This window comes from Catharus ustulatus, chromosome 1 (genome assembly GCF_009819885.2).
Source record: "Catharus ustulatus isolate bCatUst1 chromosome 1, bCatUst1.pri.v2, whole genome shotgun sequence".
NCBI classification, from domain to species: Eukaryota; Metazoa; Chordata; class Aves; order Passeriformes; family Turdidae; genus Catharus; species Catharus ustulatus.
In genome coordinates this window covers 151,816,937-151,842,468 of record NC_046221.1, presented here as the reverse complement: position 1 = coordinate 151,842,468, position 25,532 = coordinate 151,816,937, and the positions used below count along the sequence as shown (strand labels likewise).

At 41.4% G+C, this 25,532-nt stretch overlaps 1 protein-coding gene across 1 annotated transcript; it reads right to left on the bottom strand.

Annotated features, from left to right (window-relative positions):
- Window positions 1-1,063: 1,063 nt before the first annotated feature.
- Window positions 1,064-20,529, bottom strand: SQLE (squalene epoxidase). Its single transcript, XM_033070393.2, has 11 exons — window positions 19,823-20,529; window positions 17,550-17,802; window positions 17,079-17,259; window positions 14,453-14,549; window positions 11,539-11,652; window positions 9,792-9,963; window positions 7,921-8,016; window positions 7,275-7,417; window positions 6,078-6,174; window positions 5,567-5,654; window positions 1,064-4,755 (listed from the first exon to the last, which is right to left on the bottom strand). The coding sequence occupies exons 1-11, from the start codon at window positions 20,114-20,116 to the stop codon at window positions 4,563-4,565; spliced, it is 1,728 nt and encodes a 575-aa protein (XP_032926284.1). The 5' UTR covers window positions 20,117-20,529; the 3' UTR covers window positions 1,064-4,562.
- Between the last annotated feature and the right edge of the window lie 5,003 nt (window positions 20,530-25,532).

Sequence of the window (25,532 nt, the reverse complement as noted above, 5' to 3'; positions counted from 1 at the left end):
AACTGCTGACCTAACAGCCTGAGAACACCATGGAGCAGATCCTCCTACAAGCTGTGCTAAAGCACATGGAGAACAGGGAGGTGATTCAGGACAGCCAGAAAGGCTTCACCAAGGACAAGGCCTGACTGACTTAAGGCTGGGGAACAAATGGCTCGAGAGCAGCCCTGCCAAGAAGGACTTGGGGGTGGTGGTAGACAGGAGTCTGGCCATGACCCAGTAGTGTGCACTCACAGCCAGAAAGCCAATTGTATCCTGGGTTGCATCAAAAGCAGCAGGGCCAGCAGGGCAAGGGAGGTGATTGTCTCCTTTGCTCTGCTCTTGTGAGACCCTCCTTGGAGAACTGCATCCAGCTCTGGGGTGCCCAGCACAGGAAGGAAAACACAGACCTATTTAAGCAGGGCCAGAGGAGCACCTTGAAGGTTATTAGAGGATGAAGTCAGTCTCCTATGAACACAGGCTAAGAAAGTTGTTCAGCCTGGAAAAGAGAAGGCTCCAGGGAGACAGTGCTCTGTAAGAAGGACAGGGACAAACTTTTCAGCAGGACCTGTTGCAATAGGACAAGGGACAATAGTTTTAAACTGAAAAGGGGTTGATTTATACCAGCAGTAAGTTTTTACAATGAGAGTGTTGAAACACTGGAATAGGTTGCCCACAGAGATAGAGGATAGATACCCAAACCTTTCAGGACTGGGCTGGACAGGACTCTGGGAAACCTCATCTAGCTGAAAACATCCTTGGTCCTTGCAGTGGTGTAGGAGTAGATGAGATTTAACCATCTCTTCCAAAACAAATTATAGGATTATTTTTCCTATTTATGTTACTTTGCTTATATTAACAGTGGATTTCAGTCACCATTTAAAATACTCTGTCAGCTTTTATTGTCAGTACTTTCAATAATTTTGTCTCAGCAAACTGTTTCATGCCTCTGTTCACTCTGCACAGCACAGGAGCTTGTGCAGCTCTTTGGACCTTCACAGGGAACTGTGTTTAGAAACTGCAGAACTGCTGACACTATTTTCCATGTAGCCCTGTCATGCTGAGCAAGCCAGAATTTCAGGATAAATAATTTATCAACTGCCCATATTTATTCTGGATTGAACAGATTTCACTTTTATCCAGAATACACAAACTGGTTTCAGAAAGCAGTATGTACAAGGACTATGATCCAGCATTAAATTAATGACCTACTACCACAAAACAACCCATGAGCATCAACAGTATTACAGCAAACAACAACAGGTTTTAGGGGATGTGAGCAGCCTTTGAAGTAGCAAAGGCACAGTTTGCACATGGAAAAGCCACTACAGGCAGCATGCTCCACACACCTTTCCCATCTACTCCTTCTGCAGTGCACAGCTGAATCCTGTGTCCAATCCCAGGGTCCTCACTGCAAGGACACCCAGGTGCTGGAGTGGGCCCAGAGAAGGAGAATAGAGCTGGGGAAAAGGCTGGAGCACAAATCTTGTCAGGAGCTGCTGAGTGAGCAGGGGTTGTTTAGCCTGGAAACAAGGAGACTCAGGAGGGACCTTACCACTCTCTTCAACAGCCTGAAAGGAGGCTGTAGCCAGGCTGGGGTCTGTCTCCTCCCCAAGCAATCAGCAACAGGGCAAGAGGAAATGGCTTCAGGCTGTGCCAGGTACAGTTCATGTTGTACATCAGAAAGAGTTTCTTCACTGGAAGGGTGGTTTTACATTGGAATGGGCTCCTCAGGCAAGTGTGGACTCACTACCCCTGAGGTGCTCAAGAAACAACAGGGAACAGCATTTAGTGCTGTGGTTTAGTTGACATGGTGGTGTTCAGTAAAAGCTTGGACTTGATAATCTTGGTCTTTTCCAATGATGCAATTTCCTCTTTCCACTATAGCAAGCTTTCACACTCCTGCACTACACCACATGAACATCTAAAAACTCACCACTATGTAGCTACTTTTCTTCCTGCCTCTACTCTCTCCAGCAGCTGAGCTGCAGCAGTCCTGGAACAGAGGGATAACCACATCACACACGTCGTATCTCCTTGTGCCCACAACTTAACCTACCAGTACATTATTGCCACTAAATGTTGCAGTGTAGAAATCCTTTGAATTAACCTCTTCAGAGTTAGAACATAGACTTCTCAAAAGTTACATAAAATATGCCTGCATTCTGCTTCCCTTAGATTCTTAATCAAATGTCTGTGACAAAACCTTCTTCACATGTTATTTGCAAGATATAGGTGTAGAGAATGAAAATCAGGATTCTTACAGACCATCTGCTGCATGCTGTGGCTTAGCACTAGGTGCTGTTGGATTCCATATGTGGCCATTTTACCTACGGACATTACTCCCTCACTGCCAGCTTTAGTCTTAGTCTCAGTTGACTCAAGAACTGCTTTTTTCATGACTTCTCCTCCACCACCCAACATCCCTCTGCATCCATGAGAAAATAAGTGCAGTCAGGGACTACAGAACACAGCTTGAAATTCTGCCCTGCAGTTCTTCTCTGGGGCAGAGCTGGTGGGCCACCACCAGCTGGAGTAGGCACCCAGCCAACCCTACTAAAGACCAGCTCATCAGGAATCTCAGCCAGAAGCCCAATCCTGTGTTGCCCTGTGTCCCAACAATCCCACTCTGATATTTCAAAGCAAGTCCTTCCTCTTGTCCTGAGGACAAGGCACGTAGCCATTTCGTGGTCATATTTTCAGGTTGACCCTTCTTACAGACACACACACACACACACATCATTTGTGTCTCCCCCAGCAATTTCCAATAAGTGACTGCTATCCCAATCATCAAGACACTTAACCAGGCACTGAATTCAGGATAAGAAAGGAAAAAAACTCCTTAGATATATATGTAAATTCAAGCAGATAAATCAGAATTTAACAAAACTCTTGAACCAGAGACACACAACAAAAATAATCTACAGATATAATACCTTTTTATTTACGTATGCTGAGGATGTGTATTTGGCTCAGGATTTTTTATCCATGAATTTAAAGAGACTGACTGCAAATAATATAAAAAAATAAAAAATGTAAAATTAATATTTTAAAAATTGTCACAAATTTTGGAAACACCTGTATAAATTCTGCAAACTTTGTGTACCCTTAAAGGGGTGTAATTTAGTTACCATATATAATGATATTTGAAAATATTAGTACTTTACCCTAAAGTTTCAACACATATTCATGATGAGTGTAATTTCAAGAGGGTATCAAAAGTGATCATGGTTAGAAAAATATACATACTTTTGCTTCTGGAAAAGAAAAGGTCATTTGAAATATCCATCAAATAAAATACTAAATAAAGTGTCTCCACAGATTTTTTTTCACAGTCCAAGATAAAATGTAGGTTTATACACAGCTTATGCAATCTGTCATTTTCAAGGCAGAGTCACAGTTTCACCAGTACAGAAGGACAAAACCTGTTCTACTCTCCAGACTGTTGCCTGCACCCACATGTGATTGTTTAGGCAAGCCAGAAGAGCAGAGCCCTACAGTGACACCCAAACCAGTCCTAAGAAAGGTAGAGAAAATGCAGATGCACAAGAGCAAAGGAAATCACATCGATAATAAGAACATTGAGAGGAATAGTGACCAATAGGAATAGACATGAACTCTTTAGTAGCATGCAGTAATTCCTACAGGAAAAATAATCCCACCACACTCCAAGTATTAAAAGGACACTTTCATGGTGCTTTTCATTAATTTTCAGAAGTAATAATAAAGATTACTGTACTGTCTACTGGAAATAGCCTGGACTTAATTTGTTTCAGTGGATACAGTTTGTTGCTGTGCTTCAGTTCATGGCAGTGTTAAACTTCAGTTGCACACACACCAAGCAAAACAACCCCAAACATTCAAGGTTTTAAAAGGAAATGAGAGAGGAATATATTTTCAAAAACATGTGCTTTCACTACCTGAGTGCATTGCAGTAGCCAATAAAGCAAAGGTTTGGTTATTACTTGTTAAAATGAATTCTGGTGTAAAGAAGGAATTCAGAAGAGCAACATGGCACTTGCAACAGTAACTGAAATTAAAGATATAGTGACACATCAAGATCTGACATCCTTTACAGTGTCCTTTTAAGTGTCAACAGACCAGTATCTTAGCTGCAACTGAAACAGAACAGATGCAAATCCTAATGAAACAACCAGATCAAGAATGTTACAATATTTCACAGTAATAAAGTCTATGGAGCTACTGAACAGAAAAAAGCATGAAGGATAATAGCAGCATATGATTTACAGTTTTCACTTCTCAATTTATTAATATTAGTGGTGCACTCAGCAATGCATAAAGCAAGGAAAGAAATTCTGTCAAAACTGGCAATTATCTACCACGTCAACACTTAATTATGGATCTTGTAAACAGCTACCTCCTTTTTGAACTTAAATTGCAAAGAAAAGAATATTTACATATAATATATATGTATATAACCACAAAATCAAAATTAAGTTAAAACCTTATCAAGGAAATTGCATTTTGAGGACAACATAATACAATATTAAATAGTATATGTCCAAAGATTTTTGAAGGCATTGTGATTTTCATGCTTTCTTCCTCCAGTCATTTTCCCATGGATTTTAATAGACTAAATACTTCATTTCAGAGTAAATAAGTGGAAATATTATAGAGCAGCTCCGGTAAAGAATAGCTCCACTACTGAAAATTGCTCGAGGCGTGGTGATCCAGGACTCTGACTTAAAGCAAAAATAAACAGCATACAAGGCCACAGCAAAGAAGTGGCCAATCAGTACCATTGGTTTGGGAGATAACCTGCATTAAAAAGAAACAGATAAAACTAGTAAATAAACAGAATCAAAAAGAACTGAAAAATTTCCATTTTACAAATACAGATGTCCACTCAAGATCACACACCCCCTTCTGATTTAGGTCCTGCTAACTCAACTGAAAAATACAAACTTGGTTCTCTTGGGCTGCATTCCCTTCTACAGCACAGCCAACATACACTGCTGCTTTCTCTTCATTTCTAGTACTCTTTGTCCTCCTTATCTTCCCCCAGAGGAATATTTTAAACAGCCTTTTCAGTTTTAGCTTTCAGTCCAAAAGGAGAGAAATATAAAAGCACACATTCTCCTAGGCTCAGAGTAGTGGGATTTACTGTGCCTTTATAAGTTTTTGAGGAGCCATTTGAACACCTTCATAACTAGAGATTTGCCTGCTCCTTATGTGAGGCCTCACCCAACACCACTCTGAGCTCGTCAAGTAGGAAACACCTCCACTGGCTGCTCTACCAGTTTGGACCTCTCTACCTTATTCAAATTCCTGTGCCACCTACACTAGGAGCAACCAGCTTTCAGTGGCCTTTTTATGCAGGGGAAAAAAACCCACAAAAACAAAAAACCCCCAAAAACAAAAAACTAAAAAAAAGCCCCAAAAACCAAAACAAAAAACAAAACCAAGAATCAGCACTTAAAGACACAATTTCTATTGAAGCTCCAACCTTCAGTATAATCTTAAAATCTAAGCTCATGTGAGCCATCCTCCCTGTGTTGAGCTGCCTGCTGGGGAGCAAAGCAGATCTCTCAGGGCCTCTCAATAACCACTGCCAGCACAGTGAACTTACACTGACAGCAATCCAACAGGACCTGAGACACATTCTCCTCCAAGTCTGAAGTAATGGAAACAGGCCTTCTTTAGCTGATGCAAGGAATCTACAAAATTCATGAAAATGAATAAAACAAGTATAATCAACACATACTGAAACATTTTTCTGCATGCACAATACTGATATGAAATCCAGGACTTTGCTAGCTGTTGTTCCATTCAATTAAGCTGAACTTTAAGCTGCTTTTATTTATACAAAGGAATCTACATATTTTTATATTTTTGTATTAACTGACTATTGCTTTCTTTGTTTTGGAGTTTTGATTTTTGGTTTGTTTTTTTTAGTCCGAATTCCAGACTTGCCTTCACATTTCTAAAACTCTGTCTAAAAAACTTACTAAAGTTCTTTGATATTTTTTAATATACATATATATATATACACACACACAAGAGACATGGACATACCCTTCCCAATCATATTTATTTACCAAGCTGTAATTAATTAGAGGTTATCTTTAAGATATATTTACCATCTGTGGCAGCAAAGAGTTCATAAAGTGCCTGGGCAAGAACATTCACTACGAAAGAATGAGATTTTTTTCTTGACCAGTAAAATGTTCTTTTTGCCTGAAAAAAAAATTTAAAAATATTTCTGTAAGTAGATACAAAGGAACATTCAATAGATTCCCAAAGAGGTGAGGTGGTAAGAGTCATATCCATGGACATGTAGAAGGGATTTAGTGATATGCTAGATTGATTCCAAGCTAGGTCATTAAGGAATTTCAGAAACTTGTTGAAGCAGGTATCCAGGCTCCCCTTAGCTTAAACATAGGGGTGAAAAAGGTATATTCCAGAGCATGTTTCACCTCATCCTACAGTAGGTGTCTGGGATACAGCTGAAACCTGAAGGATAACGTTCAGTTAGTTCCCTCAATTGACTGGTAACAAATAGGAAATGACTGGAAGTCTGAGGTGACCAGCCCCCATAAAAAATATCTGCATGTGGTCAGGTAAGTCCTGACATGCAGGGTTCCTCTAAGTGCTTCTCAATTTTCAAATACACTTTTTTTGAATCATCTACTTGTAGTCTACAATTATACTACCTGTAATTTAGCCAAGACAATATGCCTTACCCCATTAAAGGTAGTAAACAAATTAATAAGAAATCTTATTATCTACTTATCAGAATTTTGGGATTAAGTACCACTGAAAAAATAAACCTTGTTTGAACACTGATGGAGCAGATCCTGGGAAAGAAGGATCCCTTCTAGCTTACTACTCAGATTTATGCAGCAGGCAAGAGACCAGTGGAGGCTGAGATGTTTCTTGTAAGACTGGGTACACAAGCTCATTATTGCCCAAGCTCCACTCACACAAGTATAATGGTTCAAACCCACCACATTTAGATCAATCTGGTCAAAAATATCCTATTAAAGTGGAAATATCAGGTTATCCTAGCAAAGCATCCTGACTAGACACAGCACACCAGTCTCCTTAAGTAAAACACAGCAGGTCAGTGCAAAGTTTTGAAACTGCCTTTTGCCACACAGCACAGCAGTTACAGACCACAGCTCCACTGGTAAATGCCTGATATCTGATTATTCTAGGCAAAGATTTGAAAACTCCAATGACTTACTCCAGTAACTCCCCGAGTTGCATAAAACTTAGAAGTGTGTCATTAAATTGCAGCAGAAGCTGTCTAAAGTAAGTCCAAAATACAGAATCACCTTAAGAACATCAGAATCTTCATAAAGGTCTGGAATATCCTGGAGCAAATTTCTCCATATTTTAACATCATTTAAAATAACACTCATTCCTCCTCCAGTTAGAGGGTGTCTTATATTATATGCATCTCCTAAAAGAAGAACACCTAGGTAGAAGAGAAAAAACAAGAGGAATCTTAAAATTCAAATCCTCTATAAAAAACATCAAACTACTAAGAATTCATTCCCATCAGAAAATAAGATGTATAACAACTAGATATTAAAAAACAAAACCCACAAAGCAGGTCTTTAATTTAAAAGGCTTAAAACAGCTTTAAGATAAGCAAGGTGAAACTGTTTTTCCCTATAGTGTGAAAGAACACACTTTTAAAGTTAATTTATTTAATTTTTAATGCTTTTTTTCTCAGAAAGGACACAATTATATAAGCTTGAGCAACTGAGTAAATTAAACTTACAGATAAAGTAGACATTGATTTAACATCTAGTGTCAATGTAAACATTCCAGTTAAATTTAGCCCAAGGTACACATTTTATAGAAGATTTGAGACAGTTATACTGAACAACAAATACACATCTAGGACAACAAAGCCCTATGCCCCAGAAGATGCTTATAATGCCTTTTTTCTTTCTTTTATTTCATAATACCCACCTTTCTTGTTTACAGCTGAAGGGGGCAAGAAGCTGGCTGGCATAGTCCTTAAACGATCATTCTGAACTGCTATTAAGAATGGTTCCTTTAAGTGATCTGCAACAACCAAATATTTTCATTATAGTAGTTAGACAAAAATGCAAATAATTTGTACACAACCCATTTTAATCTCTTTTTAGAGATACCACAGAATCATAGAATGGTGTGGGTTGGAATGGGACCTTGAAGATCATGTAGTGCCAACCCCCCTGCCATGGGCAGAGACACTTCCCCTAGCCCAGACTGCTCAGAGCCCCTTCCAACCTGGCCTTGAACATCTCCAGAGATGTGGCAGCCACAGCTTCCCTGGGGAACTTGTTTTAGTGCCCCACCACCCTCACAGTAAATCATTCGTTCCTAATCTCTAATCTAAACTTACTCTCTATTTGAACCCATTCCCCCCTGTCCTGTCACTGATGCCCTTGCCCACAGTCCTGCCCCATCTCTCTTGCAGACTCCCTTCAGGTACTGGAAGGCCGTAATTACAGTAATTTCACGAATACAAGCCGCACTGTTTTGACCAAAATTTTGCTCTCATACCGTGAAAGCGGCTAATATTCAGGTGCGGCCAATATGTGAATAATTTTCTGACATTTTCAACGCTGGGAGTGCAAACCAAGTCAGTGCAAACTGCAAAGTCGAGCTCCTACCAGTAAAACCCGGCATTTACGCAGTTGTTACAAATTGATACTCTGTTGCACGGCGGGTGGAGCTGCTCTGTGCAGGCAGCACAGGGGGTGGGGAAGGCGGGGCAGCTCTCTTCTGCTTGGCCCCGCGGCTCGGAGGAGGCAGGGGCAGCTCTCTAGGCTTGGCCCCACGGCTCAGGGGAAGGCGGGCAGCTCTCTCCACTTGGCCCCGCAGCTCGGGGGAAGCAGGGGCAGCTCTCTCCGCTTGGCCCCACGGCTCGGGGGAAGCAGGGGCAGCTCTCTCCGCTTGGCCCCGCGGCTCGGGGGAAGCAGGGGCAGCTCTCTCTGCTTGGCCCCGCGGCTCGGGGAAAGGCGGGTAGCTCTCTCCGCTTGGCCCCGCGGCTTGGGGGGCTCCCATCCCCGCGTGCCGCCGCCGCCGCAGGAGCAGGCAGGCTCCATCCCTGGCTCCCATCGCCGCCGCAGGTGCCGGCGGGTTCTGTGCCCCCCCTGCCGCCGTGGGGCAGCGCCGGGCCGGGGTGACCAAGCCCAGTGGTGGCGGCGGCCGGCCCCAACCATCCCCGCCGGGTGGCAGTGCCGAGCTGGGCCACCCAGCCCTGTTGGCAGCCCCGAGCCCTCATGGCCCGAGCCGAGCCAGTAAACCCCGCCCTGCTGCGATTCTGTTACTAATTGGCAACTTTGTTGCACGCGGGTCCTCGCTGCGAACACAGAGCGGCTTATACTCGGGTGTGGCTTATTTATGGACAAAGAACGAAATGTTTGCCAACACCCGGCCATGCGGCTTATACTCAGTGCGGCTTGTATTCGTGAATTTACTGTAGGTCTCCCCAAAGCCTCCTCTTTTCCAGACTGAACAAAGCCACCTCTCTCAACTTCTCCTCATAGGAGGGGCCCTCTGATCAACCTGGTGGCCCCCTCTGGACTCATTCCAATAAGTCAATGTCCTTCCTGTGCTAGGGACCCCAGAGCTTTCTATAATCCTTCTGAATTGCTGACCTCACAGATGTGAGCTGAACAAACTTGAGTGAGTTGATTTGTGGTGTGGAACCAAAGAAGGGTGATGGCTTCTGAAACAGTGACCACAGACACGGAAAAAGCCACACAGCTCTATGAATCCAATAAAATGTGTCTCTTTTCTTTTTGACATATTTAAATGTGACAATTCTCTAGAAGTCTTTCCAGACTTACCAGGTAGTTGTGGATGAATGGTCTCAATCATGTACTCTTTTAAATTTTTTGGCATTTCCCCTCGAATATCAACAAGGACCCGAGTTTCAGTTGAAGAAATCTTATAGATTAGCACTGGACTTGTTTTAGCTAAAACAAGTTCAGCATAATTAGCTTTAAACTGTGATGCATCCTTAAAAAGGAAAGAAGGGGAAGAAAGATTGCAATTAATGAAAGGGTATTAAATATCAGACATATGAAACAATTTTCTAAAACACTTTTAAATAAAATCCCATATCATATTAAGTTTGTGTTATCATTCTCTTAAATTAAGAAGTCTTTTCAAAAAGAAAATTCTGAATTTCAGTGTAGCAACAATTCTTTTGCCAATACATTTTAGTATTTACTAGAATCACTTAACTTATCCATTTCACTTGAATACCTCACCAATATTTAACAGATGCCACTGAAAACCTGTAATGTCATCAGTGTAGTAGTTTCCAGTAAGATAATTTTGTTTTCTTTTCACAAAGAAAGTGGTGGGAGGGAAAGAAATCCACTAGTCTAAATATAATTACTTGGAGACACCAACTGAAAAAGAATCATAGGGCCTTATCAAATGAGGTTTAAAGGAGATTCCAAAAGCAGACAAATCTGGGCAGTGATAACTGGACTAGAGACTCAAAAAGTACTGAAGTTCCTACCAGTCAGTGTTCCCAGTCTAGTGAAAATCCTGTTCACTTTGGTTCATTTTCACTTAATTATTGTTGCTGCTAATGCATCAGTTAATGCAGCAGACACAGAGTGAAAGATCCAGACAGGATTTCTACCTGGATTCTCCAACCACCCAGTTGCCAACCCAGATTCCCAGTCAGAAACCAGGACATCACCTTCTCTCTTGAAGTTTATAGGTCCTGAAGACAAATATGTACCTGGCTACAAGGTACCCCACCTTCAGGCACTAGAAAGCATAGGTGGTTTGGCTCACAGCTTATAGGATGATCTAAAACTCAAGATTTTTACTCCCTGAACAAATAATGCTGTAACTATAGTGAAGAGAAAAAAAAAAAAAAACAAGTGTTACCATCTTAGGTGCCAGTATCCTAACACAAACCTGTTAAACCACCTATGTCCAGAGAAACATTTCTACCAGTTGGGTTTCAGGTTTACTGTGGTGCCTACTTGTGATCCAGAACTTAGGACTAAATAAGACATAGCACTAATATAAAGTAGTGCTAGGTGTGCTCTAAGATGCTGGAATGTTTTTTCTCAAAAAAAAAAAAAAAATTCTAGTTTAGTGAGTCCAGAGTTCAGTTTAAAATAGTTATGCTGAATCACAGCCCATTTTCTTAAAACACTCCCTTGTTCAATTGTATGCTTACAGGTTAACCCTGTACTCTTAAAATCAGAAATCTAACTTTTAACAACAATATCCACTTTAAAAATAAAAAAATAAAAAAGCCAAAGCAGGCTCAGAGATACATAACTGTGTTTTAAGAGATGAAAATCTGATCTATAACTCTACCTAATACATTAAGCCTGACACAGTAATTAGTTCAACTATCCTAGAGCTGGGTCTGAATATGCATCTACACTTTAGGAGTTAAAAACACAGAACAAAATTTCCAAGCACTTCAAAGGGACACAGAAACTGAGAGAACAGCTGGATAAATACCTAAAAGCACAGTTCTAACTGATTCTGCTGGAAAAGGAAATGAACAACAACATACTTAGTGAAATTCAGACCTATATTATACATAAAAGTTACCTTCAAAATGCAACCAACAAAATGAGATGAAACAGTAACTTTGTTGGATATCAAGTTTTTTCTGAATTTGGAGAAAAGTCCATCAGCTACAACTGTAAGTGGAGCATGAAGTTCCTGCAGCATAAATTAAAAATAAAGATATGACACTGTCAATTTTGCTTCAGAACAACAAGAAGAAATTCCCAAGATCTCCTTTGCAATTGTAAATTAGATGCTTTAAAAAACAATAAACATCTAAGAGGATCACAGGCGATATTAACAATATATGTATTGAGAAATACTGTGGGGTTGACCTTGTATTCATACTTATCTATTTACTGCACAAGCTGCTCTAACAACATACTCCAGCTTTTTAAGATGTGCATTCAGAAAACAGAGCTATGGGAGTTGTGTAGAAACTTGGATTTAAAAAATACAATAAAGAGGAGTACTTGCTCCCTTCAGGCTGTAATGCACTTTAGAAGAAAAAAGAAAACAAAGAGGAATTTCAGATTAAAGAACTATGTATAAGCAACTAAAGAAAACCAAACCAAAGATAACAAACTGACAAGCTGTAAGCACATATGCTCTTCTTTAAAAGCCCAAGCAGGGAACTCTGAGCAGTTCCAGGTCTACTTAGGAACTCTAACAAATTTTATATATATTGACAAAATACAAATCTGAGTAAACTGATCAGGTTCAGCCTGAAGGTCTTAACGTTTAACACATACATTGCTCTCAAATATAAGCAAATAATTCCAATTACTAATTGGAATTCCAACTGGAGTAAATTCATAAAATCATAGAATATTCTGAGTTGGGGGGACTCACAAGGATCATCAAGTCTGACTCCACCTGGTCACACAAACCTAAACATCTTTTGCTCTGTGAAGGGCAGTTGGACAAAATCAGATGAGAGCAGATGTGACTAAAGTAAAACATGTTTTATGGTATCTGTGCTTACAGAAGTGAATTCCTGAGTGGAGTTAACAAAACCTCTTTCCTATGGATTCCTAGCTTGGATGATTGCAAGCCCTAATTATTCCTGCCATTAGACCAAAGTCACCTGTCCATATCAGCTTCCTGTTGTCTAATGAATAGAACATTCATGCTACAATTTTTCCACAGTCAACACAATAAACCTTGAGTCTATTCAGTTGCCTAGTTTTGAAAAAAAATTATAAATTGACCTTTAGCATACTGGCTAATTTGAACTTCATTTAAAAGAATAAAAATCTCAGAGGTAATGTGGTAGAGAATGTAGGATGGAAAGAGCAGAAAAACACAAACACACAACACAGATCAGCCTCCTTTCTCTTTAAAAGTAGGCTAAGGAATGTAAGTAGGCTTGAGTTTGGGGTTTTTATTCAGCTAAGAGCTTCCCAGCTCTAAAAACTCACAGGTAGGGAAACATACTAATAGATGTCTAATGGAAATTTCTTACACATTAAATTTCTAAAACCAAAGGAGATCAAAGCCAGCAAATGAAACTGCTCTGTCCAGCCACAGTATTTCAGTGTTCAGAGCAAAACATGATTTGTTTATCCCCAGTACACAGACAGGAAACTTAAGGCCTTTAGAACAACATCCAGACTTTCAGGTAAGATGCAGGGTAGAACACTGATCACCCTACTGCTGGTCAAATAAATCACACTTAAAATTACAACATCTGTAAGGAAGTGAAAAACAGAACTCAAAAAAATGCAAGTTCCCCTCCTAACCCTCAAACAAAATAAAACAAAACCACCCTTCTCTGTTGCTGGATATAAAAGCCAATTGAATTTGGGAAATAAACCCCAATAAACACCTTTGTCCCTGCAAAAAATCATCCCCTCTCTCCAAACTTCCTGTCTTTCTCACACCCGTGATTCAGTGGCTTGTTCTCCCAGAGTGGATTTCCTAATGCAGTTTCATTCATGTTACATGACAGGTAAGACACACCAAGGCACACGACTTGGAACTGCCTCCTCCTCCAGCTACCTCAAGAGGGGTCAAGGAAGTTGTTACTTCTCGGCTTTCTTACAGCACTTAGCTGTCAAGTGGGCTAAAATGGCACTTGCCTGAGGACAGTCTAAAACCAGCTTGCTCCCCTACAGGTTTGGCAAGTACTTTTAAAGGGCTCTCTCCTATATGGTTCTGGGCCAGCAGTCCCATTTCTAAACGACTTAGAGATGGAAAGATGTGGTTAATAATCCTCAGAGCAGGATCTTCCAGCTGCTCAGGTACTTTCCCATCTAGTATGGAGGGGAGCAGGGCATAGGCAGGAGATTCTCATCTTTCCCATCAAAGTACATCTACACAACTTTAGAGAACAAAGGAACTTCAAAGTCCACAAAGATTATTACAAATTTGGTTTTCCTGGAGGATATGCAGCATATCCAGAACTTCAGTATAGGGGTTCTACCCAGACTGATCTTTCCTAAACTTTTTAAGTTCACACAGTTTCATAGCATTTAGCCAGCAGTTTAGCATTAAAATATGCCAAAATTCTCTTTCTGCAATCCAAGAAATAACAAGACAGAGCTTTCACTATGAATAGGTAGCTTTTTCATTTTCAGTCCCTCACTAGATGGTGGAAGTGTATGTGGAAAGGCAGACAACTACACACAGTCAAAGCACAAATCTTAATACATTGTTTTTTCACCAGGAACTCTCGAAAGATTTTAAACTCCAGACATATGAATAATGAAACAAATAATGAACTGAATTCTCCAGAAGCTTCTTATGAAGCAGAAGCTGTTCATAAGAAGTTGTAACAAGAATTCCCATATTCCCAGACTGTATGCACTAGAAAATAATCTCCCTTTACTAACTCTTTCTTGATAACTACATTATTTCTGTACTCTGAAACACAAGCTTTAAAAAAAAAAAAATATATAAAGCAACCCTCAAATTTCTCAACAGTTTAACAAAGATTGTAAAAGAAAACTCTTACCTTAGTATCTCCAGTTTCTTTGTCCTTGTACTGAACACCCACAATACAGTCGTCTTCTTCAAGTAACTGTAACACAGTCCCTTCAATGAATTTTGCACTGAAATTAAACAGAAAGGTTAAAACAGAAGAGGATTAATGATTCCAGCGTTTCAAGGCACTAGACACAGAAAGAAAACCAAATTTTCAACAATGTTGTCTCTACCAACATGGTTTAAATTTTGCAAAAAAGGGTTCTTGAACACTTTCTGAAGCCACATTAAATATCAAAAAAGTGTTGGTCACAAATTTCACTTTGACACCACCTTTGGTTTGACACCTGAATATTCTAAAAACCATACTGTTTATCACAAACACCCTGCCACTTCTAGAGTCCCCAGCTGTGCTCCATGGCCCTATGAGAGATGCAAAGAGGAGTTTCACACCTAATAGTGGTCAGAAATCAGGGAGCTGACTGAGTCATCCCTGCCAAAAGCTAGGAATGGCTGACAGTGCAGGTGAGACCTAACTCCGAGGAGAATTAAAGAGCAGGATTAGCAGCACTTAAACCCTTAACATGAACACTGGATAAAAGTCAGGCACATAATTCTCAGAGCACTCCAAACTCCCCCAACCTGTTTAGGACACAGTTATCTAGCTTGTCATCTCAGGAATTCAAGATAGTTTTGGGGTTTTTTGTATTTATGCTTTTAAAGTTCTGCTAACACTTATGTTCTAGTGGAGCATCCCTTGCTTCTGTCTCCCAACCAGAGCTATTCTGAGTTCAGAAATTAAATCTCTGTAAACTTATATCCAGATGGAATTCCACAATTTTAAGAACTGAGCTAAGGGTGCATATGAGAACAAAACAGCTTGCTATTTTAGACTCTTAGAAGGAATAGAATCAGCTCAATTAATGTTTTTTTTTCCTGCCATCCAGCACAGACATTTCAGAGCAGATTGTGACTGGCTTAATTTGCCAGGCAGCAGGCATGTTGGCTGTATCAAAATATGAATGGTTATGAGTGAGCACACAACAGAAACCTCAACAGCAAGAGACTGCAGCAGCATGCCAGAGAATCAGAGTCCTGCAGATGCTATCAACTCTAATTTTTTTTTACAGCTGTCATTTCAGTTACCTGCCTAAGTGCGCACTTTTTCTTCTTGTTCTCATTCACTATAACTGACTTTATAATCATACATAATTAGTTTATTATATAAACCAGTGATGCCCTACCTCTTTCTGCTGCAAAAAAACTTATCTGAAATATATTCATATTGCCTAGTGTTTATAATTGGATATACTAATCAGGGATAATTATCCTCTGTATGTTCAAAAGCTTTAAATAAAACCCAAAAATCTCCTGGCACTATTAAGAGTTCTTGATCTTTCACTGCACACAAACATGCAGTTTTCTATGCCACAAATTAAATGGCAAGCAAGCATACACAAAACAAACATTCAAGAGTGTGTGGAAAATGGGAAAGAATTTAATTCAAGTCACAAACTTGATTTTTTCAAGTTTTTGCTTCAAAGACTGTGTACAGCTACTGGAGTTTTTCCCCACAAGCTGAATACTCAGATGCCCAAATCTCACTGAACTTAGAGCCTCAACAAGGTTTGAGCTTTCAGAGCCAGTAAACACAGTTACCATTAATTTTAATTATACTACAAAGTTGCGATCTTCAGTGACACTTCTAGTAATTCATATGATATAACAAATATGAAAGCAGAAAGCAGTTTTCCAGCTTAGAATAAAGATGTTAGGCAAAAATATGATAATGCCATATGTCCCTTCAGAGAGAACATACGGCATTGTGATATTCTTAGGGAAAAAATTATTTAATGGGGAAAAAAAGACAATACCAAAAAAATACCACACAAAAAGCAGCACGTAGAATCTATTCTATTTCAATAAAAGTTTACTTCTCATCTCTTTTATAGAAGAAAAACAGTTAAGAGAAAACACCAAATTTTTCTTTTCATTATGAAAAGAAGTTGTCCCCAAGACTCTGAAACATACAAGTTATTAACTGGAAAGAGCTACTTCCGTCTAGTGCTCCTTTCTAGTTACTTTGGCTCACTTTTTGTTGTCAAAAAAGACAGCAAAGCAACATACAAATGTAAATGTTTGATTTCTATCATCACCGATAACTTCAGTGGAAAAGCTACATGCTACAGCCCAGTGCAGGAGGGTTGGGCTACATGACCTTTAAAGGTCATCCCTTCTAGCCCAAACTACTCTAAGAATCTAAGAAATCATGCCAGACTTGCCATTCATGCCTTGTCCAAAGAAGTTCTGTGCAGTGCTCACCAAGAGGTCACTACTTCTGGCCAAACCTAAGAATCAGCTGAAGAGAATCAACCTGTGAACTGTTCTCCCACACAGATGGCCAAATACCTTGCCTAATACTTAAAGCCCATAATCCCTTAAAGATTAAGTTGTCCCAAAGGCTAATATAATACATATATATATGATGTGTATGTAACTTATGAGGTTGTCTACAGAGAGCAGAAGAGCTGCTACTTTCTCTCACTCTTGCTCATCACAGCCCTCCATGGTGGGAAATGGTTAAGGAATCTCATGGAAATGATGGGAACGATGCTTCTGAATCTCTGGATCCCAACTGTGCTGTCCATGTCACTCACTTGGGCTCTGCCATAGCTGCCCTTCGGAGACCCATGATAAACTGGCCATGATGAAAAGATCTTCCACTGACCACACGTCCATCTTCAGATGTTGGATAAGGAATCTCAACCTCCAACTTGCTCTCTAGGTCATGAATTATGTAACCATTTACTATTTGTGAATCAATACCTTCAACTGTATCTGCAAGATATAAGCCAACAGATAGGTTAAAACAAGTCTTTAAGAAAGCCTAATTATTTATTAAAAGCATTTCTTTACATAGGGTCCAGTTTTCTTACGCAAAACACACATTTTGAAAGAAGAGCATTTTCAAAATAGCAGACTGGAAATGCACAAGCAATTTTAATTCAAATGTTGAGTGCAGATAATGTTTTTCTCAATTTTTCATGTAGGCATGCTTTTACTAAATACATTTTTGAGTGTAATAACTCTTGTGTTACAGATCTATTTACATTTTGAAATGCACCCACCTTCAAGACCCAAGTCCCGAAGAGCATTAAATCCTCCTGGCTGCAGCAATTCTCCAACTATCCTGTCAGGTTCTTTCAGATCCCTCTCTATCACAGTCACCTTCCTTCCATCTCTTGAAAGCACTGTGGCCAAGGAAGAACCAAGGACACCTGATCCCACAATGATGATTTCTGGATCATATTGGACGGATGATGTTGTATTTGGAGCAGTCTCTGTCAGATACACATCCGAGAAGTTCACTTCTCTTTTACCCTTTAGAAAACAAAGGCAACAAAGTTACACATGCTAATGGATCTGCAGCATAACCTTGTCAAGAGGGCAGACTTTGGGAGTAGCTCTACTCTGAGCCAGGGTACTGAGGGTGCATTGGCAGCTGGAAGGCATCTTGCAGTTTAGTTTTGCCCAAAATTGGATCTGTCACACTCTACAAGGCAACAAAAGCACAACAAGCAGAGAAAAGAAAAACCAACACCGCTGCAAACAAAATCAAGACCCGGCTTAAACCTGCCCTGCTGATTAAAGACAAACCACAGACAAAACTGTCAGAGACTGAAAGCTGGTAGAAAAGGCAGTAAGAAAAGGCTGTCCCATATTCTTGTCCTATAAAGACTGACACCTTCATGCCAGTGAACCAGCCCAGCATGGAGGCCTTAGCACTTTACAATGAAAAAGGTATTAGATTTACTGGAAAATGTATTTCTCTGGAAAACAACTCCTTTTTAATTATACTCTAAATGAACCTACCTAACAAAACAGCAACTTATGGTAATATTCAGAATGGAAAAGTGTCAGTAGAAGTAACTGCCTGGGAAATGCTTTTATGAAGTGGTCCTGAAATGAAAACTCATCTGACACCTAAAAGTATAAAAAAATCACCATTCATCTACATTTAAAGCTGTTAAGAATTGACATATATTGGATATCAGTTAATACAGAAACCGGTATCTTAAACCAGCTGTGTTATAGAACCTTCCCAACAGCACTTAATCACATACACTTCACAATGAAAAAGTCTTAAGGGCAGCTCTAGTACAAAGCTGAAAATCATTTCTCCAGCTGGTAGATGAGAGTTCAATTCAGGCTTTCACAAATGCCTCAGCACTGCAATGCTGACACTGGTAAAAATACCATTGCATCAGTGAAACACACTGACACTAGAATTTCTAGTGGCCTAGTGTCATGTTTATATCTACAATACAGCAAGAGAGTGCAAAACTAAGTATCTGAATTCAGGTAACACAAGAAATTGGCAATTGGAAGGCCTTAAGAGAAAAACATAAATAATAATCAAAAACTTTTGACTGGCTGCCAAAACCAGGGTCAGTGCTCATGTGAAAATGCCCAGAAGAACACAGGAAAGAAGCCAAATAGTGCTGACCACAGATGTGCTGGATATCTGTGTCCATAGTCTTGGATGGCAGCACTCCAGCTAAGCTCCAGGCACCATCTACAGCTCTCCACCTGTCCCACAGCAAGGCTCATGCAGGGCTCAAGAGTACAGGCTATCTGAGCAGGCCCTACTGTACAGGCAATAGGTCAGCAATCATTTCCCAGTAAGTCTATCTGCAGTTGTATGAACAAGTGAGTTTTACCCATGAATATTAGTAAGCTCATCAGAGAGTTACAGAATGGCAGAGGTTGGAAGGGTTTCTGGACATCACGGGGCCCAAAGCCCCTGTCCAAGCCTGGGCCCTGTTTTGGATACCTCCAAGGATGGAGACATTTCCACCCCTCTGGGAAACGTTGTAATGCTGTCACCTTGACAGTAAACAGTGCTTCCTGATGCTCAGAGCAAACATCCTCTGTTTCATTCTGTGCTCATAACCTCTCATCACCAGGCATTGGTGGAAAAAGCCTTGGCACAGCCTTCTTTGCACCCTCCCTTCAGGTATTTACATACAGCCTTCTCCCAGCTGGACAGTCACTCAGCCTTTCCTCACAGGAGAGATTCTCCAGTCCTTCATCTCTACAATAGACTGGCAACTGAACACATTTTTCTCCTACTACAATAATCCTTTACTACAATTCTTTCTTAAAACGTATTTGTTTTGATGCCAGAAAACCCCTGGTCTACCACTGAACTAAGTTTCACTACTCCTTTTACCATCCATAAACTAACACAAAATATGACAAATCAAACATCCAGCATCTAAAGACAAACCCTGTCCAGCCCTGTTTTAGCTCTTTCCTCTCACCAGGGCACAGGGTCAGTGGCCAGAGGGAAAAGCAGCAGGACCTTGCACCCCATGTGCCGCGTCTGAATCCAACGTACCTTTCTGGATTTGGGTTGTTCAACTTGCTGAGATCCCGGGGTGGGTTTGGCCCAGAAGAAGCCAACCAGCGGCAATGCTGAGAGCACATCAGAGAGCACCCCCAGGTGCGACTTCTGCTTCTGCTGCTGCCGCTGCCTGGGCCCCCTGAAGTGGTACCTGTAGGACAGCACCAAGCCGAGCGAGAAAAACACCAGCACGGAGAGCAGCACCTCCTTATTAGCGTAACTCATGAGGTCTCCACACTTTTTATACACGTAAATGAAGGAGGCGATACCCAGAAAGGTCCACATCATGAGGGTCACTGATGCTGGTTGTCGCTCCAAAGCTTCACCGCAGGTGGATGCTGCCGAAAATAGGGTTTCGTGCAAGGGATGAAAAAAATGTACCTATAGAAAAGCGACGATTTCCCCTCCAATAGAAGATGGAGAGGTATCAATGGAAAAGCCTCAGAAGAGGAACAAGCCCCACCTCGCCAGGCTGCCACAGGAGCCTGAACAGAGGTTCCGAAAGCGGAAAAAGAGAATATATAAAACGTCTTCTCAAGAATCCCCTCCCGGACACGCGGTGCCGGAGGAGCTGGAGCTGGTCCCACCGTCCCCCAGGTCACCCCTCGGCCGTGCCCAGCCCCGCTGGGAGCCGGGACTCTCCTGCGCTGGCGGCGGCGATGCGGCCAGAGCGCTCACGCCCGGGGATGAGGCGGCGGCGGCGCGGGGCGGGGGGAGGGCGGTGAACGCCCAGGGGGGCGCGGCTGATGCTCTGCTCTACCTGCCCGCGCCACGGCACCCCGCAGCCGCCTCACGGGGAGAAGATGCGGTGCCGCTGCCTCCCTCCTTGACCCGGTCCTGGCGCCCAGCGGCGCCTCGCGGCAGGAATGGGGGCTGTGGGAGGGAACGAGGGGCAATGGGCGCGAACGGCGAGGGCGGCCCGCGGGCGGGGCGGCCCCGCGGCCATGCTAATGCGTAACGGCCGCCGCCGCCCCGCGGCACCGCGCGCCCGTGCCTCAGCGGCGCCGGCCAATCGGCGGCGCTATGCCGAGATGGCGCTATGGCCGCTGGCCAATCGCAGCGCCGGGAGGGCGGGGCTAGCGCCCGCCGGGCGATGTGACGCGAAGGGCGGGGCGGGGTTGCCGTGGTGACGGTTGAGGGGCGGGGCTGCTGAGGGGCGCTGGTAGGCCGAGGGCAGCGGGCGGCGGCACCGCCGTGTGCTCTGCTCGGGGAACGCGGGGAAAAGCAACACCCCTCAGAGAAATCGGAGAATCGTGGAAGGGTTTGGCTTGGAAGCGACATTGAAAGGTGCGGCAGCGACACCTTCCACTAGGCCAGGTTGCTCAAAGCCCCGTCCAGCCCAGCCTTAAACACTCAGGAATCAAGCATCCCCAGCTTCTCTGGGCAGCCTGTTCCGCTGCCTCACCACTCTCACACTAAAGAATTTCTTACTAATATCTCATCTAAATCTGCTCTCCTTCAGTTTGAAGCCGTTCCTCCTCGTCCTGTCACTGCATGCTCTTGTGAAAGGTCATTCTCTGGCTTTGCTGTACCCCCTTCACAGACTGGGAGGTGCTGTAAGGTCTCCAGAGGCCTCGCTTCTGGGCTGAACAATCCCTTCACTCTTAGCCCGTCTTCATAAGAGAGCTGCTGCGCTTGCTCTGATCAGCTTTGTGGCCTGGTCAGGACTCATTCGAATGGATCCATGTGTGTCTTGTGTTGGGCTCCTCACCTGGGCGCTCCAGGAGACGCCTCACAATCTTTTCATCCTGCTGGCCACGCTGCTTTTGATGCAGCCCAGGGTTAACCTGAGCTTCCTCTTTTAGCATTGAAACCAAGGGCACTAACCTGTGGTCCTCCCATTTCTCCAAGAGGGACTTTTCTTGGGCTGTGTACCTGTTGCAATGCAACACTATCAAACATGCCTGTCTATCACAGCATAACAATATTTAAAAGTGAGGAACCTGTGAAACACGACAGGACTTCAGCAGGAACTTGGTAAAAGAATAATCAAAACCAATCACACCCACATGGAGCTAAAGAAGATGAGCTCTTTGCAGTGGTAAAATGGAGTAGATTTTGAAGAGAGGAGAAACATCTGGTAGCTTCTCAGTAAAAGGAGATTAAACCAGTTTGACATGTTTAAATAAATCCAGATGAGATTGGAAGCCATTAAAAGATAGGGCTTTGGTTCATTCATTGGATCAGTCAGTTCAGGCTAAAAGTAAAAATCCTGTCAGCTAAAGAAATCAAACACAGTTTTTTCTACTTGGTAATAACATGGGTATCATGCAACAATGATAGTTATTCACTTAACAGTGAAATGAATTCTGGTGTAGCAGTAGCATCCAAAATCATAGGCATCTGTCTGTCAAAACATGTTCACAGCAGGAGCTGCTTTTCCACACTTTGAACAAGGATTATAACAGCTGTCAACAAGTTTTAAACCACTGGAGACTGAACTTCTTATATACATCTGCACTTGATTTCCTATGTTCATATAAGTATTTCTTGTGCCTGCTAAAAATGCCTTTTACTTATGGGCCAATCTCCACAGTTAAACTGTGTTTAACCCTTCTGGATATTTCATACTAGAGACCAAACACAAGAAGAGCCATAGCCTTCGAGTTACTGGAACCAACACAAACCTTCTAAAGACTAAGAAATGTAAATTGATGTACATGAACCAACAACTGATGAAAATTAATACCAGACTAATGCAAGTGCATAGTCAGAACTGTACCAAGGAGCAGAACAAGCTGAAGTGGCTAATATAAAGACATATGGTAGGTAAGGAAACAGACAAAAGCAGAATCTTGTGAATGAAGATACTGGTATGTGATTTTAAGACTACAGTAGAATTTCTTCTTCCCCTTTAGTGCCAGCTACACAAAACCCTTCACCCTGAGAGGATCCTGCTTGATGCAGCTGTAAGGTTATTTTTGTCACAACAAGTATGTGTAACCCACTGCAGAACATGAACTTTTTATCTTGTCCAAGTCACCCTGTAGCCACTGTGCCTGAGCCAGAGCAGAGGGCAGCAATCCATGGAAGGTACGGGAAAGAGTAATTGTGGGTGTTTCTCTGGCTGCAGGCTATAATTAAATCTTATTAGATGATCAACAAAACTGCATGCTTATTCTCCTTCCATCCCAAGAAATTACCTTCTTATATGAAATACTCATGCAAAATTTCTTTCAAGATTATACAGTTTGTGAGTCATTTTTCTTGAACTTCAGTTTGGAGTGTTTAGTGCTGGGAATTGAAGCAATTATAGAATTCTGACAGATGCATCTGTTCAAGGCTCAGATGCTATCAGAACATTTCTGTATTTCCAGCCAAGACACTGAAAATGGGTAGTTCCCTGCTCCTTCTTCATTTGCTCTCACTCTCCTGGCTGTGGTGAAGAGCTTGGCATATTTGCATTTCTTGAAATGCAAGTTCACTGTAAGAGCTACAATTTTTTGCTTATGTTATTGTAAATAAGGTGGATAGCTAGATGGAGCTACTGATTTTATTGTTGTTAAATGCCATGACCTTATTTTCCAACTTTACAATTTATGTGCATTCTTGAATTATTTGATTTTCTTTTCTAGAATGAGGAACTTCTTGTTTCATTTGCATTACCCTGTCAAAATGACTACTGTGAATCATCTTTTAATGATTTGAATCTCACAGTGGCAAATACAAAAAGGCTGAAGCAGGAATTTCTAAGATTTTATGACAACTTTACAACCAGGAAGAAAAGGCTTCCAAGAAGAAGTTGGAGTTAAGCAGTCTTTTCTTTTAACCATTCTTAAGATGCAGCTTCCCTCAGCAAAATGCTGTTTTGAGATTTGGACAATCAGCAAATGGTAGGGCAGTGGTGTGATGGTGGAATAACCAGAAATGGCTGGCTGAACTCCAGGGTATGAAAAAGAAATCACTTGATGAAGCCTGCCTCTTGTGCAGAAGCAGGCATCTTAAGCTGCAGAGCCATAAAACAGATGTCCCTGGTTCCTGGTCACAACTGTCCAGGAGCACAGGCATCAGGACCAATGTCTGCAGTGGCAGTGACAGTGTGTGCAGCGTGAGACTGACTCTTGCTGTCCATGGATGTGCTACATGTGACAAAGAGCCTGGTCTCACTATGCATCCCTGTCATTAATTAATTAGTAATGGTCTTCTACCTGCACAGGTAGATGGAGCAAGTCTGGTGTGCAGACTGACAGAAAAAAGAAAAATACCTATTCTTGTGTTCCACTCATCATCATGAGAAGCAGCAGCACCAGGTAAATGTTTGGATGAGACAGTGTAGGGATTCTGAAGAATTAGAAAGATAATTATATGAAACTGCACTTACTCAGAATCAGAGATGCTTCAAGCTCTGAAGCAAGAGGCCACTTACATAAAAAGCCATAATCGTGTTTATATCATGTGTTTATATATTTTATATGTGGGTGTGTGAAGGAATAAAAAAACATGCTGTCCTTTATGTGGGCATTTTATTGAGAAGATGGGTGGTTAAATTAATTTTTTAGAAGAAGCAGTACAGTGCATCTGGGTATTTTCAATGAACTCTGTAAATGTTTTCAGAATTATTTTAATGAATATCAAAAAACAGCTGTCTGAATAACAGCAAAAACATTATCAAATATATATGTAAAGCATGAACTGGAATTATATTAAGAAGTTAAAAATATTATGCAACACGTCATGAAAGTTCGTCCTGATGATATATTGTATTTTTAAAATGTACCAAGGGATGTTTAGCAATATTTTCTCTCTATTGCAGCAGGAACATTGTGAAATAATTTGTCTCTTATTAATGCATAATTAGGGAATTAAAGCCACTAGCTATTATGTTCTTTGCAGTTAGATAGTACAGAATACTTAAAAGGTTAGCTATCTGGGGGCAAAGCTATAATTCCTGGGGAATCCAGGCAGTAATTTAAAGTTATTTGGGTTTAAGGGACACAGGCAGCACACAGGCTGTGGTGTAGCCAGTGGCTACATATCCTCTGGCAGCCCCAACAGCTATCTATAAGCATTTGTCCCCTTCTTGGTTCTGTTTCCCGTATAAATCTGGGATTATAGTGTCAATTTTTCTATCATTTTATCTGAGATTTCACATGCTGATTTCTTACTATACTATCAACATGTTTACCTCTTTTTCTACTCTATATGTCAGTGGGTGTTCAGCCAATGATATCCATAATCCCAAGTCAGATGACTAGGATTGAAGGATGGAAAGGGAGAGGCTAATTCATTATTTTAAAAATTACAATCCTCACACCAGTTTGTGACAGTATTTTGTGTTTTTCTCTGATTTTGATGATATGTTTCACAGACATTTTCCTAGTTGCTCCTTGTTGAAGACAGCAAAATGTTTTCACAAGGCACTACAATCTTCAGGCTTATGGTGAGAAGATGGTGATGTAGGAATAGGGTTAATAGATAGCAGATAGGCTACAGATCATGAGAAAGGAAAAAAGGGTTGAAGAACCAGAAGACAGGGTAGAGAATCATTTCAGCATTGCAGTGGCATTTTAAAAAAATGTTTTCCTTTTGAGCAGTTACACAGCACTGAACAGAAATGCAGCCTCTGTACTGCTTTATCTCCACATGCAATCCACACATATTCTCTTTGTGGACCCCAGAGGCTGCTTCACTACATTGTCTGCTTTGTAAGTACAGTAATCTCACGACTACAAGGTGCACCCTTTTGACTGAGATTTTGGTCTGA

Coding starts and splice junctions, on each gene's coding strand:
- SQLE (XM_033070393.2), bottom strand. CDS start 20,116: ATGATGTGGACCTTTCTGGGTATCGCCTCCTTCATTTACGTGTATAAA. Junction 17,260..17,549: donor TCGGGACTTGGGTCTTGAAG/GTGGGTGCATTT, acceptor TATATCTTGCAG/ATACAGTTGAAGGTATTGAT. Junction 4,756..5,566: donor CCTGTTGGATTGCTGTCAGT/GTAAGTTCACTG, acceptor TTTTTAATGCAG/GTTATCTCCCAAACCAATGG.